General features: G+C 35.0%; 1 protein-coding gene across 6 annotated transcripts in view; it reads left to right on the forward strand.

Annotated features, from left to right (window-relative positions):
- The window catches only part of LRBA (LPS responsive beige-like anchor protein), a 718,950-nt gene that overhangs the window by 159,353 nt on the left and 541,089 nt on the right, over positions 1-18,508 (forward strand). For all 6 annotated transcript variants that reach the window (XM_087437546.1, XM_087437548.1, XM_087437549.1 and 3 more), the window contains exons 23-29: positions 4,877-5,941; positions 6,882-7,060; positions 8,495-8,648; positions 9,055-9,235; positions 11,978-12,105; positions 12,603-12,710; positions 16,308-16,467. In XM_087437546.1, the coding sequence (XP_087293672.1) occupies positions 4,877-5,941; positions 6,882-7,060; positions 8,495-8,648; positions 9,055-9,235; positions 11,978-12,105; positions 12,603-12,710; positions 16,308-16,467 (1,975 nt within the window). The remainder of the gene's footprint in view (positions 1-4,876; positions 5,942-6,881; positions 7,061-8,494; positions 8,649-9,054; positions 9,236-11,977; positions 12,106-12,602; positions 12,711-16,307; positions 16,468-18,508) is intronic.

Genomic DNA, 18,508 nt, shown 5'->3' on the forward strand with positions numbered 1-18,508 from the left:
GCTCCTAAAATGTAGGCAACCAGCCCATTACCTTGCAAGCAGGACATTGGAAGATACTTCTTTGGGTTGTCTATGTGCCTTTCTGACTCAAGCTGCACCCAGATCGCTTGATAGTAAAGGTAGAAGTTGATTACCCACTGCACTGAGAGCTTTTTAACCCCTGGGCCCTTTGCCCCTCCTTTTGCTAATCATGAGGAGACAACCAAGTTATAGGAGAAAGTTATGGAAAACATCTAACATGGGAGATAGAAAACAGACCAATAGAAAAAGGCAGCTCAAAGAAAATAGATAATAAAAGAGAAGAAATGAAACAGAGGAAAAACAATTATTAACACCCTCAGAGAGATAAGAGTAGATTCTAAACCATGAAACTAGAGTAGAATGCTATTCTATTCTCTAATAAGAGTAGATAAAGAACTACCACACACCTATTGGAAATTAATGATAATTGTAATAATGATAAATATATACATAGTGCTTATTTTGTGTACTGTGCTATTTTAGGCACTTCACATATAACAACTCATTTAATCTCTCAACAACTATATGTTAATAACTCACTGTTACTGTATTGTTGGGGAAATAATTAAAAATAGCCCCCTCTGCCAACACCAAAATATCCTCTCCTCAAAGTGTAGAAAAGAGTGAAACAGTATTATTTCTAAATAAGCATTAAACCAGACTGCGATGCATATCACGGGCAATCCACTAAAGAGATGGCAAAGAAAAAATTTCATCCTTTTATATGGCCAGGCAGATAAAATCCATTACATACATGTAGTTGTTTTTATCCAAAAGAAAAATTAAAATTCTCATATATTTTTGACAAGCTGGAGTTACATCTTGGAGTCAAGTAGCTAGCTTAAACTCCCACAGAGATAGGAGACAGGAGACAGGGCACGAACATCCTTGATGTTCATGTTTCAAAGGGATGGCTCCAGCGCCCCCAGGAAAGACATCCCTGGGATGCAAAACTAGCAAGAGGCTTATTATCTTTTAAAAAGATTTGCATATATCTCGAAGTCCCAGAGAAAGTATTTACAACTTCAGGTTTTCTAAAGGAAATGCTAAAGAAAAGATAGAGACTTTTCCCTTTTGGCACCAAGGAAAATTTAAAATACAAACTTTTCTAGGTTTGTATTTTTGAATTTTGTATTGCTGAAAACAAAAATTTAGTTTGTATGCACCCTTTTTCAAGAAGGCATTGGAGGATGTACTGTACAAAAAGGAGAGAATAAAATGAAGAGAAACATATGAGATATAGGAAACAGGAGAGGCAGCATAGAAGAAATATGAAAGGGATCTCCAGGACTATAGTGAGGGGAGATCCCAGGATGGCAGCTATGTAGTCGACGTATGACAGTCCATGTAAATGGGAACAATTTGACTTAAGAGACAGATATAGGGGGAGCTATTATGATTGAAATACCAGCTGCCTTTATAACATTTTTTAAAGCCTGGGAGCAAATTACCCACATGAGATGGGTCCATATTTTTATGATGACTTGACTGTGTGCTGATTCAGTTCCTGCTCTCTCTTCTAGTCTTGCTGTCTGGATCACCTCAAGATTCTCACTTCATCTCTCAAAAATGTAGTCTTTTTTGATCTTCTGAGAGTAGAGGTAGACCATGGTGAGCTTAGAATTGGAAAACATAAAGTAGTCTACTTCTTGGACCTTATTCATGCCGTGTACCCAATACCTGGCCCATAGTACCCCTCATAGATGCTCCAATTCTCTTGACTTCTATATTTCCTAGCATTTCCTAATGACTTTGCCTACACACTTCCCAGAAATAGCCTCATATATCCTCTTAGAGAAGCTGGAGCCCTGGTCTATCTCACAGATTCTTTGTAGCTTGTCTTCTCCTGAGAGCCTTCAGTTAGTTGTGGCAATATTACCCTTTATTTCTTACACAGCTGGCTAGATTTGTGCTATACTTAGTCTTTCAAACTAAGCATAATAGGTATGTTTACTATATACGGAGTAGAACTATTAAAAAAGAAGTAGGAAAAAATTAATAGAAATGTCAGGATATTGATTTCCTCTTGATAGGGGTGAGGAGGTTGGGAGACAGTTGGAGATGGGCACCTAGGGGAATTGTGAGGTAGTAGTAGTGTTCCGTTTCTTGACATGGGTGGTAGGTACGTGGGATTAAAAAAACAAAATATTCTTGGGGCTGGCCCAGTGGCGTAGCAGTTAAGGTCGTGCGTTCCGCTTTGGTGGCCAGGGGTTCGCTGGTTCGGATCCTGAGTATAGACCTACTTACCTCATCATGTCATGCTGAGGCGGTGTCCCACATAGAAGAGCTACACAACTAAGAGATACACAACTATGTACTGGGGCTTTGGGGAAAAAAAAGAAAAAGAGGAAGATTGGCAACAGATGTTAGTACAGGGTTAATCTTCCTCAAAAAAAAAAAAAATTCTTTAACCTGTACATATAAATTGTATATATTCATGTTTATTGATACATTTTATAAAAATTTTAAAAAATCCTTAATTTGAATAAAATCAAAGCAAATGATTATTGAAAACTAGACTCATTCTATAACACTGGCTGTTGTAGAAATAAATGATCTATTTTTAAAATCACTGTGAGGTTGGTGGTATGTAATTTGCCTTCCTTAGATAATAATAATTGTTGTATCAGTGCAGAAATGGTCTCCCTAAAGTCAGTTTTCCAAATAGACTAAATGATACTTTAAGAAATCAGATCCTGTCTTCCTCTTATTCATAATTCTCTAGTGGCTCTCTCACACTCAGAATAAAATTCAGAGTCTTTAACACAGTCTATAATTGTGATCCAGCCAATGGGTACATCTCTGACCTTGTTACCTATAGTTCTTTGTCTACTGGTTTATTGTTGTTCCTCTAATATACCGAGCTTATTTTGGTTCCAGAGCCTTTGCATTTGTTCTTCCTTCCACCTGAAACTCTTTTTGATTTGATATTCACGTAACTTGCTCTCTCACTTTATTCTTGTCTCTGTTCAAACATAACACCTTCAGAGACCTTCCCTAGTTACCATTATAAAATACATCTTCCTACCTAGACTGTCAACTTCAGTTATTCTCTATCCCTTTTTTTCTTCAAATCTCTTCTTATTGCTTGACATTATCTTATGTATTTGTATGTTCATTTTCAGCGTCCTGAAATATAAGTTCCATGAAGGCAGGAACGTTGTGTTGTTCATCACACAGTGCCTGGCATGCTATAGATGTTCAGTAAATTTTTGTTGAATGAATAAATGAATACTTGGTCAATTAAAGAATTTAGTTCAAAGAAAATATTAGCTTTCTGAGTGTAAAAAAATTGACATTTTGTTCATGCTACTGTGCCATTTTACTCTTGTCTTGAATACATGCATTTCATTTTGAAATTCCAAAAATTTCCCCAAATATTTACAATTAGGAAGATGTTTATTTCCTAAACATTTTTATTTTTACCTATATCACATTATGGCATGAATGTACTGTATATGTCATGAGTAAGGGCCAGTTAATAGCTATAGAAGGAAACGTGTGCATTGTGCGTTATTTATACTTTTGTTTGCCTTTTACCCACGTGTCTACACACCCGTGATTCAAGAAGCCCTATGGATCTTTGAGCATAGAAAACCATCTTTTCTTTTTTTGTTATCATCTACTACCATCTTCCCATACTAGGGTTCAATAAAGGTTTGTTGACTAAAGTTTCAATTTACTATGTGTCATAATAATGTAGGTTACAGGAACAAACAATTCTAGCATTGATAAACTATAATTATTTTTATACTTTCTGTATTATACTTTTTTTTGAGGGGCGTTTTCCATTGAAACACCAGTGATAATCACATAATGGTTGCTATAAAACAATAATCCTTGATGAGATAAGGATATTACAAACCTTTTGACGTTAAAGACCACAGCACTCTCTTTTATACTTTCCCTCTAATCAGTTTTTCCATGTAGTTGGGTAACAGGCTAAGCGTGATATGAGGATGTTCACAGTGCTGAATACATAGTATTCACTCATGTACAGGTGGAATGAATGGATGCCTGGATGGATTAACTGGAACTTTCAGACCATTTGTGACCAGTTCAAACTTTGAAAATTATGGTTGACCTTTGGAGAAGAGTTGGATTTTTTTTCTATTGCTGAAAGAATTTGTATTCTTTAACCTAGTAAGAAAAAGTTTTAGTAGCTTAATAAATATATGGAGACCTGCTATAATAGTGAGCATAATTAATGGATATTTTAAATCTCTGCTGATGATATATCATGGGGAAATGGGTTTTCATTATAGTTGGAACAGTGTACAGTTATGTGCTGTGTAACGACGTTTCAGTCAACGATGGATTGCATATACAGTGGTAGTCCCATAAGATTAGTACTGCATAACCTAGGTGTGTAGTAGGCTATACCATCTGTGTTTGTATAAGTATGCTCTAGGATGTTCTCACAATGATGAAATAACCTAACTATGCATTTCTCAGCATGTATTCCCGTCATTAAGTGACACATGACTGTGTTATCTAGTGCACAAAGCATTTCTCAATGGTACATACTTAGATCCTGGTACAAGTTATAGAGGCCGGTAGAATGGTGTATTTCTTTTCCTATACATCTTTAAGAATAGGCTAAATATGTTGTTGTGGTTTGATGCCGTGCTACCTGTTAGCATTAAGATTAGCTATAATTTTTCTTGACTATTTAGATTTTTTGTGATTGACTGACTTTTTCTTTTTCCTTTTATAAGATCAGGATATTATAGGAAAATTGTTTTATTGTATTATGTAAAACGTGTATTTGAAAAATTGTTAAATATTTTTATGTTCTGTATGCTCTGTTAATTTTTTTTTGCATATTTTGACTGATTGTATGTTTTTCTTCTAGGTCACTTTTGAAATACACAAAGAAAACCTTGCCAATATATTTAGGGAACGCCAGGGAAAAACTGATGAGGAAGTAGGGCAATGTTCTTCAAGTCCAATTCAAGCAGTCTCTGGCATTAGCAGGGATGTTAATGTTTCAGTAGGATCCCAGCAATCAGATACGAAGGATTCTCCTTTGTCTCCTCATATCACGACAAATAGTGATGAAAAGTCAAGTATTGAGAAGACAAATTCAGTAGAATCTCCATCCAACATTGTACTGCAAACTCATAATATATCTCATGAAGAAGGGAAAACTGGGCAAGAAAATCAGGAGTTACTGGATGAAGTCCCTTTAGAAGAAACACTGATGAGTGACACAATTAATGCAGAAGATTTAGAAGTATCTTCTGACATTATAGAAGCTGTGACTATTTCCTCTAATTCTTTTAAAACAACTGGCAAAGATATAATGACTGTCAGTGAAGTAACTGCTTCCATAAGTTCTCCTTCTGAAGAGGATGCTTCGGAGGTGCCAGAATTATTGGATAAGTCTGTAGTAGAGGAAGAAGATGATGATGATTATGTAGAACTGAAGGTAGAAAGTAGTCCTACTGAGGAAACCAGTCTACCCACAGAGCTCCAAGACAATAGTTTGTCTCCAGCTGCATCTGAAGCCAGTGAAAGACTGGACATGTTTAGTAATGACCACAAATTAATATTTCAAGAGGAAGAACCTGTAAGTAAGAAGCAAACTGATACTGAAACTCAAGATTCTGAAGATTCTGTAATCTTGACTATGACAGCATCAGGGTCTTCAGCTACCTCACCAGACACTACTGCTTCCCATACACCTGTACAATCAGACATTGATCAGGTGCTGGCGGAAGGGAAGAAAACAGTGAACTTTGCTAGAGAAACCAAATTAATTAGTGATTCTCATGGGAATATCTCTGAGTCTCCTACTACTTCTGAGCAGAAGATTGCTAAATTGGATGTTTCCAGTGTTGCTACAGATACTGAGAAACTGGAATTGAGAGCCAGTGCAAACACGGAAGCATCTCAACCTCATCAGCCTGTGCTTGAGGTGATTATATTTATTGGCTTCTTGGTGTGTGTTTGCATTTGAGTTAAAATAGAGCAGTGTGTATACTTAGATTTTATTTTATTTTGAAATTTGTTCGTGTCCCATGTGTAATTATATAAATGCAATGAATGTAAGGATAATATTTTTTATCTGTAGCATGGGGTTTGGCTTTTAGTATGAGTTCACTACATGGCAGCTTTTATGATTATTCACCAGATGTTCACTAGAATTCACCAAAAGTTGCTACTTTCAAGTTTCAGGATTGGCATAATTTTGGTTTATAAAGCAAACTTTGGAAATGCTTGCCTTTTACCACTTGTTTGATAACCCAGTCATAGTTAGCACATCAGTTTTCTGACAAAATCTAGGGCTACCTTCCTGCAGTGTATAACTTTAAATACAAAGTATGTAGCTTAAAATTGTTCCATGAGATCTGTTTACTTTGTGAGGTCTAGAGGCACATCTTTCTCCTTTACCAGTATCTCGGTGATTCGTGAGACAATTTCCCACTTCATTCAACACTTATCTCTCTCCCTCCTTTCTATTTTGTTGGTTTGTTCTTCATTCTATTGTCTTTATTTTTGTTTGCTCTTAATTCTAGCCAATTTGTGATCCAGATACTGCCTTTCTTTCATGCTAATATTCAAAACTAAGAACTTCTTGATTCCTTTATAAAGTGCTATGTTAGCTGGTGGTAATACTAACGTGGTTCCAAGCTAATTACTCTTGAATTGTGGTAGTGTAGCATTTTTGATAACTTTGCTGTAAATGTATTAAAGTATTAATGTTATTAATCATTGATAATTTTTCTCTGATTTTGTTCCCTAGTATCTTAAAATGTATTTATTAGATGAATTGCATAGAAGCTATAAATTATTTATCAGTGCCTTCCTTTGAAGTAGAACTTATTTTTATTACTCTTTTTATTTTTCTGTATTAGACCTCAAGACAACAGGAGCAGCCAGGGCAAGGAATAGCAGCAGATGTAGTTAATGGACAAAGGAGGGATTCCAGGTCTACTGTGTTTCGTATTCCTGAGTTCAGATGGTCTCAGATGCATCAACGTTTGCTCACTGATTTATTATTTTCAATAGAAACAGATATACAGATGTGGAGAAGGTTTGTCCATATGTTTACTATAGAAGATGTGTGTAAACTTTAGTCTTTGTTTTCAAGGAAATTTTTTTTTTTTTTTTTTTGTGAGGAAGATCAGCCCTGAGCTAACATCCATGCTAATCCTCCTCTTTTTGCTGAGGAAGACCGGCTCTGAGCTAACATCTATTGCCAATCCTCCTCCTTTTTTTCCCCCAAAGCCCCAGTAGATAGTTGTACGTCACAGTTGCACAACCTTTTAGTTGCTGTATGTGGGACGCTGCCTCAGCATGGCCTGAGAGGCGGTGCGTCGGTGCAAGCCCAGGATCCGAACCTAGGCCGCCAGCAGCGGAGCGCGTACGCTTAACCGCTAAGCCACGGGGCTGGCCCTCAAAGAAATTTATATAGTTAACATTTTGCAGTTTTCAGACATTTGGTTAAAAGGTAGAATATAAATTGTATCTATAGTAGGGTTTTACTGAATTAAATTTTATTCTCCATTATAAAAATGAGCTACCCTGTCTGGATTACAAAGACTTGAAAATCAGCGAGTTTTCTTTTAAAAAATTTGCTGAAGATTTCCTGTACCATATTTTATAGCATATAATTAACCTGAAGGTAGGTCTACCAAGTGGGTTTGATACTAGACACACTAAAAAAAACCTGGGATTTAAGTATAACATCCAATTTTCCAGTGTATTTTTAGTATAAAAAAATCTGTATAGGGGCTTGCCCAGTGGCATAGTGGTTAAGTTCACACACTCTGCTTTGGCGGCCTGGGGTTCGCAGGTTTGAATCCCGGGCGCAGACCAACACACCACTCATCAAGCCATGCTGTGGCAGTGTCCCACATACAAAATAGAGGAAGATGGGTACAGATGTTAGCTCAAAGCAAATCTTTCGCAGCAAAAAGAGGAAGATTGGAAACAGATGTTAGCTCAGGGCCAATCCTCCTCACCAGAAAAAAAAAGAAAATCTGTGTATTTCAGATTATCCTCCATTGTACGATTTATGATTTTAAAAGTGCCTAATTTGTTTTTTGTTTTTTTTATACTACTCTTATTCTATTTAAAAGCATTTCTTGGCATTATCTAAGAAAATGGTAGTAGAAAGTTCATTTTTAATAGCACATTTAGCACCATTTACCTCTTAATTTTTGCCACATGACTTCTCAATTTTGTTCCCAGTTAAGGATAATTTAGTTCAACTTTTTATATCAAGTGTAAGATGGATAGTATTTATGTTTCAGCACCGAAAAAGGGCATGGATAGTAATTGCTGACATGGAATGGCCTACATCTTCTGAGAAAGAATACACCCCCAAAATGCCTGCTGCATCATTATCTTTCCTCAGCTTTCAAGATGAAGCAAAAGCAGGTTCCTTTTCCCTCTCCCCTCAAGTAGGCAAAATGTGATTTCCTTCCTTTAGCTTTATCAGTAAACATCATTTATCTTTGGACAGCCATTCAACAAAGACAGTAATGGACTTCGTGAATAGCAGTGATAATGTCATCTTTGTACACAACACAATTCATCTCATCTCTCAAGTGATGGACAACATGGTCATGGCTTGTGGGGGTATACTGCCATTGCTTTCAGCTGCTACATCGGCTACAGTAAGGACTTAACTACTATATAAAATTGGTGTGAAACATGACTGTTATGTATCTGTATTGATTGAAACTTGAATGTGTTGGTTACTATGCATCATAGGTGCTGTAAATCAAAAGCAACAGGATCTTTTGTAATTACCTGAAAGGACCTTAGAATCTGTTTCAGGAATGAACGGACTAAAAAGAATGTTGATTTTTTAGGGATGAGTTAGCTAGTGAATATGATTGATGGTGTTTCACCTGTGTTTTCATTGCCCTTTTTAAAGATGAAATGATAAGGAAATCACTATGTTGAACTAGATTTCTGAAAGCCTGGCTTTTTATAAAATTTAGAAATTTGGGGGGTTATCTAATAAAATTAGATTTTCATCAGAGTATAGATGTAAATGTCAAACTTTATTTCCTACAGCATGAGCTGGAGAATATTGAACCTACTCAAGGCCTTTCAATAGAAGCCTCTGTGACATTTTTGCAGAGGTTAATCAGCCTTGTGGATGTGCTTATATTTGCAAGTTCTCTTGGCTTTACTGAAATTGAAGCTGAAAAAAGTATGTCGTCTGGAGGAATTTTGCGGCAGTGCCTCCGACTGGGTGAGCTGTTAGAACACATTAGTTAGGAATTTACTTTAAAAATTTTCAGTAATCCAGATATATTAAATTGAAAATTATCTTTCTCTTGTTGGTGGGAAAATGTGTGCTAGGCAATTTGTCATATGCTACTTTTAACCTCCAAGGAGTGAAGGACTGTGTATAGACTGTGCTATAGTAGTAGTTTTGATGTTGGATAGAGGAGAGAAGGACGAGTTTTGAAAAATCTACTGCGTTGATTCTGATCAGCATTACCCGTCTTCTCCCAATCTTTTTTTGCTCTAAAGTAGTGCTTCTCAAATTTTAAGATGATTCATACATATGAATAACCAGAGGATCTTGTTAAAATGCAGATTAGATTATATGGGTCTGGGACGAGGCCTAAAATTGCTTCTAATAAATCCCAGGTGATGTTGATGCTGCTTCTCTTACAAACACACTTGAATAGCAAGCTTCTAAACTAGCATCTTTTGAGTACAGCCTTTATCCAAATCAACTGTGGTAATTTGTTAAAGCAGTTAATAAAATTATTAAATCTCTGTTCTTCTGGAGGCAGTTCTTAGGTAAAAGTTAAAATACATGAAAAAAATTTTTAGTGTTATCTGGGCTTCCGTAGGTGAAGCAAAAAAGAAGTTTTCTCTATGCAGAAAGTTTCTTGTATCTAGTTATAAATATCGAGACTTTACTTATTAAAGATTTGCATATTAAATGGAGAGAAGTAGATGGAGAGAGGGGGACCAAAAAATGGAAGCAGAGCTTCTAGGAACCATGGCTGTATGAAGACAGATCAGAGATAAACCACTTAAGAAAATATAACATCAGCAGTGGGAAATCTAATTAAGGAAATATTTTCCCATATTTAGCAAGAATATCTATTATATAAACTGAGATATACTTGGACTTTTTTGGTACCATGATTATTTTTACTTAAATGCTATTCAAAGTACTTTTAAATTTAGGATGCTCTAAAAAACTTGGTATAACAGTTTTTAGAAAGTTGTTTTAAAATTTTAATTAAAAGACTTTTAAATGGTGAGCATAACAAATCAAAAGCTATCATTTATTGATACCGTCATTTGTCATTATTTCTGATTTTCACAATTAGCGTTTTCTTCCTTTTATTCATGAGGAAATTTGAGATCACAGAGATTAAGAAACTTATCAAAAATTCAAAAGCTGTAATTGGTGAAGTTGGAATTTGAATATAGTTTGTTTAATTAGTGTTTCTGCTCTTTCTGTTGTGGTATATTTCCTTAAACTTTCTATTGGTAATATCATTAAAATATTTAGATTCTATTGCTTTTGTTATTTGCCATTTTTTAAACCTTTCCACTTTCCTAAAAAGAATACTTTTCTAGAATTAAAAGTACAAGGCTATGTTAGCAATGTTTCAATATATGTACTCAAGAAGTATTAGATTCAGATGCTGGGGAAATCTCTATCTCTCTCATGTTCATAGCTGTAGAAGAAAATAAAGAGATAATTCAATCTACTCCAATACCAACTCTATTCTTATATATGAAATGAGACTCAGAAAGTGACTTGTCCAAGATCACTTAATAGATTAGGGTAAACTTGGTAAACAGTCCAAATGTTTTGATCCCTGGTCTCCTCATTCCTGTTCTTCCCTGAGGTAGGATGACAGCAATAAGAGTAACCTATACTACTGAGGCTGATTGACACTAGGCAATCCAGTGTGGTTTTTAACATTATAATGCAGACCCAAACTTGAGTTTATGCAAGCTGTAACAGAAGTAGTACGGAAGTTATTTTCCTGGGCCTGATTCCAAATTTGACAGAGTTGTATTCCACATTCTCTCTCCCTCCCTTCCTCGCTTTGTTCCTTCCTTCCTTTTTTCAACTTTTGTTGCTTTCTTTTGGCTCCTTTCTGAATACTTTCCTGTCTCAATTCTATGTGTGCTAGCCATATGATAGTAGTCTGGTGTACTTAAAGTCCCCACTTAAGTTTGCTCTTTTGTTCCTCATTTGCCCACCCACTCTTGTTTGGTTCAAATACCTTTGGCTGGGAATTGAGATGATTACATGATATCAAGCAGTTCGTAGTCAATTGTGCATTACCTAATTCGTCATTTAAAATTCAAAGTTAGTTTCTAAATAACCCAAGTAACTGCCTGATTGTTGAGACATTTAGAAAGGTAATTTTGGGCTGTATATTAATCACAATCTCTTTTCTGTCCCCCACCCTTTAAACAATTTTGATGAAATTCAGTAAAAGGTAGACCCTGTAAATATTCCCTGTAAATGCTATGTCCTCTATTAGTCTCTATTAATATCATACTGTAATGATACATTGTAAGAAAAACACACAAGTTTCCAGTTTATTTTACTTTAGTGAAGGTAATAGAAGGTTATTATCCTAGTGTAGTTCATGGTAATGCGATTTGCTTTCTGTTTTCTTCCACCTTTCTTTCAATTCTTTTCTTCCCTATATTTTCCTTAAAGATAGTTCCAAGTAGCATAGGTGAGATCTAAGAAACAGTATCCTGTTTATTAAGATTCCTGAATGATTCCCTTTTAGCAGTGGGCACTAACAGAGTAGCCAGCAAAGTCAGAAAACAAACAGTAGGTGATAAAGCCCGGGGACATTTCAGGAATTTGCTGAAGATAATCAGTTTCAAATAAAATCTTATGTAAATCATATTGTGGAGGTGATTTTTATCAGTTCCGTAATCTTAAATATAATTTTCTCTTCTTGCCCAATCTTTTCCTTAAAATAAATTACAGTGTGTGCAGTGGCAGTAAGGAATTGCTTAGAATGTCAGCAGCATTCACAACTGAAAACTAGAGGAGATACAGCAAAAGGCCAGAAAACAATGCACAGCCTGATTCCCATGGGGAAATCTGCAGCAAAGGTAAGCATACAGAATAATTAATTAAATAAAAAAGCATACTCTTACTTTATGATTAAGATCTTAAATTTATTTTTTCATTTCAACATAAAGTTAAATGAATCTGACAGAGGTCTTAAAATAGTTATTTTAGTCTGTGGACATAACATTCAAATATTTGTGTTTAAATATACAGTAAAGATTTGCTTATACTTAATCTTGTCTGCTTTTCCAAATGTTTACTTTTCTTGTGTCTGTGATACCTTTTCCTTCAAATATGTCAATTTGTATTTCATGTACTTGGTGAGTTAGCATGCAGTTTGTTTTTTCCTTCATGACTTCCTTCTACACTCCCTACTTCTATCCTAGCACCCCCCAAAAAGAAAGAGAAAAGTAGGAAAAATAAACTGGGAAAAAGAATGTTATAGCCTTATTTTTCTGGTTCTTAGAATACTGTGTGTTTGTTTTTTTTAAATATATTTGTGTAATGTATATATATATGTGTTTTTTGTCTTAAATAGAGTCCAGTGGATATTGTAACTGGTGGTATATCTCCAGTAAGAGATTTTGACAGGCTCCTACAAGACATGGATATTAATCGGCTTAGGGCAGTTGTCTTCAGAGACATAGTAAGTTACAGTATTTCTTTCACATACTCTTTTAGCTAATACCTATTTCCTCCTAGGCCCAAAGTATTGAGAGTGAAAACTCTTTGTGATATAAGATAGCTGAGTAGAGATATAAAAGGCTTAGAAGCCAGTTCTCTTGACAGTGACTTTAGAATCTTAGAATATTAGAAAGTATTATTTATGTAAATGGAGCTAATATATAAAAAGAATATATAAAAAGAATAACACATTATTACATAGTGGGTACTGTAAGTGCTTCACATGTACTCATTAAGTCCCACAACTTCTTGAGCTGTGTACTTTTGTAATTCCCATTTTATAAATGAGGAATCTGAGGCACAGAGAGCTTGAGTAACTTGTTCAAGCTAATGGAGCTAGTAAATGATAGGATTCAAACCCATCAGTCTTAACTCCAGAATCCATGCTCTGAAAGTAATGAAATGTTCAAGTTCTGAATGTCCTATTATTTTACTGAATATTGGGTATTTTTCCCTCCAAGGAATATAAATATGATATAAAGGTGCATGATGAAATGTTGTGTGTGGTGTTTTTAATTTTTTAAAGATGAAAAACAGTTTTCTTTTAGCTGATTTTGATATATAATATGGGTGAGTTTCATGTAGAAATTGTAAAGTCGTATAAGAAAGTATAAAGATGAAAATAAAAATCATTTGTAATCCTATTCACTAGGATTTGGAGATTATCATTAGTTAATATTTATTAAACACTGCGTGTTAAGTATTAGATGTTCTATATTGCATATAAGTTTTTTATAAACTTTATAACTTCAAATTTTAATTTTCCCTGCTCTTTCTCTAGTATTTCGGTCCTCTCTTGAGTTCTTTACTAAGTTTTATACACGTATATAATTTGTTAATAGTAGCTATAGTTAATAGTTATTAGATATAGTTAATAGTTATTGAACACTTACTGTGTATTAAGCAGAGAACTGGATACTCTATATGTATTATCTCATTTAATTCTCACAATAATTCTTTGAGAAAGATAGCTGTATTATGTTACATAATCTGCTTAAGATCACACGTGTAGTAAGAGGTGGAAGTGGGTTTAAGGACCTGGAGAATCTGATTCTTGAAACTTTGAGTTTAACCATTAGGCTATATTGCCTCCTAGATCTCAATTTTTTGCTTTTTGGTAGCTGTTATTATTCCTTTAATTAAGAAACTATCAACTTTTGTTTTTTTAGGACCCACTGACTATGGTTCATTTTGGGACCAAATTTTACTGCTTCTTTTTCTCCCCATTCTCTTTTTCTGAGTAGGTGTTGAATCTATTGCTCCATAACTTTGTATTTCCTAGAATGATTTTTAAAAATCTAGAATAGATGATATAACTCTTTTGCATTAAAAATTCTCTAATGGCTTCCCATAGCACTTAAAATGAAAGCAAAACTGCTTACCCTGGCTCCATCTGATTTGGTTCTTTGGAACTTTCTAACAAGTTATTGTATCATGATATTTGAAGTTATTATATCATGATATTTGGACAGAGAATTTTATTTTATTTTATTATTATTATTTTTTTTCGTGAGGAAGATCAGCCCTGAGCTAACATCCATGCTAATCCTCCTCTTTTTGCTGATGAACACCGGCTCTGAGCTAACATCTATTGCCAGTCCTCCTCCTTTCTTTCCCCCAAAGCCCCAGTAGATAGTTGTATGTCATAGTTGCACATCCTTCTAGTTGTTGTATGTGGGACGTGGCCTCAGCATGGCCGGAGAAGTGGTGCGTCGGTGCGCCCCCGGGATCCGAACCCTGGGCCACCAGTAGGGGAGCACACGCACTTAACCGCTAAGCCACGGCGCCGGCCAGGACAGAGAATTTTAATATCTCCTATGTCTATCATGTTATTTCTGAAAGTATCAAATCATTTTAATTTTTTTGGTAATAATAAAAGTTATATAATCACCTTATAGGAGTTCTAGAGATGAGAAAAGACTCTATTCCCCAAACTACATTCCAGAGCCTCTTCTAGCATAAGCAAACTTTAATGAAGAAAGAAGTGACGTAAGATTGGGGCCATAAAGAAATATTACCCTAAGGTTAAGAGCTAAGGTTTTTAATCACTCTAATCTGAGTTCAGATTTGCTTTTTCACTTACTATATGCGCTTAGGTAAATTACTTAACTTCTCTAGCCTCATCTTGTTCATCTGGGTTAATGAATGTATATGAAGAACATAGCACAGTGCCTGACTCACAGTTAGTATTCAATAAATGACAGCTACAATTGAAAACAAATTTATTTCAGGAGTTAGGACTTAAACATTAAGGATCTATGGGATATTTTTTATTTGGGTAGAAATCAGGTATACACTATAAACTTCATACCATGGTTAGTAAACTTTGAACATATTAATGGGCTAAATAAGGATTTAAATAGAGATAAATAATTTATAATAGATTAAGAAGTTAAGACCAAGTAAGTTATTTGCCTGCCTTTTTAATATTGATATGCTTAGCAGTAGGTATTTTAATAGAAGGCAGAGTTGTGTGGCAGAGGAACACAGGCATGTCTAGAGAAAAAGGATGGTTAACAAAAAAGGAAAAATGTACATTTATCTTTTCCATCAAGACTAATAAGGTCTTGCCCATGAACCTAAAAAGTACCATAGATCTTTGTCAGATTACAAATGCGTCTAATAATTGTATCAAGTGGGTATTTTCGAGTAGAGCCCGATATCTCATTTTTTCCCTGAAATTGATTGTGTCCAAAACTTTTGATACTAGTGAATTATTAACTTTTAGTTTCATTCGTACCATTAGTTTCCATTTATTTATCTGATAGGCAACAATGTTCTTCGTTTTCTTTATCCTAAATTTATCTGTTCCTTGAGGTACCTTTAGTTTTCAGGATTTGGTGGACAAGTTTGAGTTTTTTCTTTAAATTGATTAAACTCAAACCTATTTTGAAATGTTACCAGAATAGTGATGTGTGCAGGGTCCCTTTGAAGATGAAGAATTTGACTAGATGAAGAGGTCATTGATATACAGATACGTAGGTGATCTGCAGAGCTAGGATGAAGCCTGGACCTCTGCTAGAGTTCAGTCTAGTTTGTTCTTTTCATTTTGGCAGACACTGTATTTTCAATCCTGGACACTTGGTTGTCTGTACTATTTAAAATACTCTTGAGAATTTCTTTGGCATCCTCTTCTGTATCTGATAACCTTACGTTTCTTCTCTTGAGTGTTTGTCTTTTAGGAAAACTATTATTGTGATTTTTTTTACATATTTTCTTTCTTATGATTACAAGCAAAAATAGCTATTCATATTAATGATAGTTGCTATTTGATTAATCTTATAAAGTATATTAGGACATATCTCTTCAGATTGAGTTATTTAATTTTAAAAAATGAGCCAACTTGTCTCTTTCCATATTTCATAAGCATAAAACTTGTCATGTACAGGCATTTTTCTGAGAGTCTTTGCCTAATCTTTGCTCAAGTGAATTTATTATTATTTTCTGCACATATTGAAAGATTTGTGAACATGTTTTATATTTAAATATTGTCATGTGAAATAAGATGAAAGCATGTTTTTTAATAGTGGCATGATCAACTACTTTTATTTTTCCCCAGGAGGATAGCAAACAAGCTCAATTTTTAGCCTTGGCAGTTGTATACTTTATCTCTGTTCTTATGGTCTCGAAGTACAGAGACATTTTGGAACCCCAAAATGAAAGATGCAGCCAGTCATTTAAGGAAACTGGTAGTGAAAGTGGGAATTTATCACTCTCTGGTAAGTTTCCATATTTTATTCCCTGGCATCCAAAGTTCAAGTAAAGAGTTACCTACTTATAATAGTTAAAATATTAATTCTGGAATTTAAATCCATTTATGTATAAAGTAAGAGCATACATTTATTTTCATTAATAACTAAATATTTTAATTTATTTTAAGTAACATTTAGTTAATTGTAATTGGGAAATGATTTCTGTTTTTTAAATGAGCCGTCTAATTAAAAGGTAAGCGAGAAAATGTTATGTTTTACAAATAAAATGTTAAAACATTTTTGTTTACCTCAGCATTTGTTGTGAAGAATAAGTAACTCATATTCTCTTATAAGAGACAGATTTGTTAACAAATAGCTGTAATAATTAGTGCTTTAGAAGTAGCTGCCAGTTATAGATTTGTAGTTAGAGAAGCAGCTATTGCAGTTATAGAAGTAGCTGCCACCCAGCAGAGGCGATTTATTTATTCAATAAATATTCATTCAGTACCTAGTAGGTGCTTAGGTATATTCATGAACAAAAGAGAAAAAAAAGTCTGTCCTCATGGAGCTTGTATTCTAGTGAGAGAATATAGAAAATAAGTACATGTAATAAATAAACTATTGTATTTTAGAAGGTGGTAAGTACCAGGAAAAGAAAAAAATTGAACAGGGAGAAATATCAGGAATGACCAGGAGAAATAGGATGTGGACTTTTACTCAAAATGGGGAATTATTGGAGGGTTTTGAGTATAGGAGTTACAATTGACTTATGTTTTTGAAAGTAACATTCAGGATTCTGTGTTGAGAACACCCTAGAGGACAAGGAAAACCAATATTTTAGTTATGTACTGCTGTGTAACACATTACCTTGAAACTTGGTGGCTAAAACCACAACTATTTTAGTCTTATCATGATTCTGTGAATTCGATTTGGACAGGGCATAATGGGAATGATTCATTGCTGCTCCAGATGATGTTTACTGGGGCTGGAAAGTCTGAGATGGCTTTTCTAGTTATGTATCTGGTGCCTCAGCTAGCTAGGATGGCTCCAAGAGCTGGGGCTGACTGACTGAAATGGCTCAGCTGGGGTTATGTGTCTAGGGCCTTGATACTTGTTTTCGGCTGAATTCCATGGTTTTCTCTATTACTTTGGAGAGCTTCTGTCTCGTCATATGGTCTCTGCATGTTCTCTCCGGCAAGGTAGCCCGAATGCTTACAGAGATGTTCAGGGATTCTGAGAATGCACAAGCTGCCAGACTATCTTACAGCTTGGGCACAGAGCTGGCCCAGTGCTACTTTTGCCTCATTCTATTCATTAGAGTAAGTCAGGCCCAGTCCAGATTCAAGGACTTCTCGAAGGGGCGAGTACCAGGAGGCATGGCTCAGTTGGATCATTAATGTAACAGTCTAACACAACCAGTTAGGAGGATATTGCAATAATCTAGGCAAGAGGTGATTATGAGATGGACTAGAGTGGTAGCTGTAGAGCTAGTGAGCAGTAGTCAGATTCTGGATATATTTTGATGGTAGAGAAAAGAGAATTTTAAAATATTAGGTGTGAACATGTGAAAGATGAAAGGTAGTCAAGAATGATTATAAGATGCAGTAGGATAGGCTGAAGGTGCAACATTTTCAGGAAAAGATAAGAAACTCAGTATTCAACATGTTGAGTTTGAGATGGCTTTTAGACATATAAAAGAAGATGTAGAATAGGCAGTTATATATAATAATCTGAAATTTTTTTTTGGTATAGTAGTATTTAAAACTTTGAGAGTGAATGAGACCCCTAAGGGAATAAATGTTTACAGAGACGATAAAAGGACTAAGGATTGAGTTTTAAGTACCTCCAACTTAAGAAATAAGGGAGAAAAAATATCGAAGGAAATTAAGAAAGAAAAACCAGTGAGGTAGTAGTTGAAAAACGAGAAGAGCGTGGTGTCCTGTAAGCCAAATGAAAACACTCTTATCAAGTTGGAGGGGATAATTGGTTGTTGCTGCTATGTCAAGTGCTGTTATGACTGGGAACTGACCATTGGACTTAGCAAGATGGAGATTTTGGTGACCAGTGG

Source organism: Ceratotherium simum, chromosome 12, assembly GCF_057802395.1.
Source record: "Ceratotherium simum simum isolate JZ-2026a chromosome 12, ASM5780239v1, whole genome shotgun sequence".
In the NCBI taxonomy this organism is placed as follows: domain Eukaryota; kingdom Metazoa; phylum Chordata; class Mammalia; order Perissodactyla; family Rhinocerotidae; genus Ceratotherium; species Ceratotherium simum.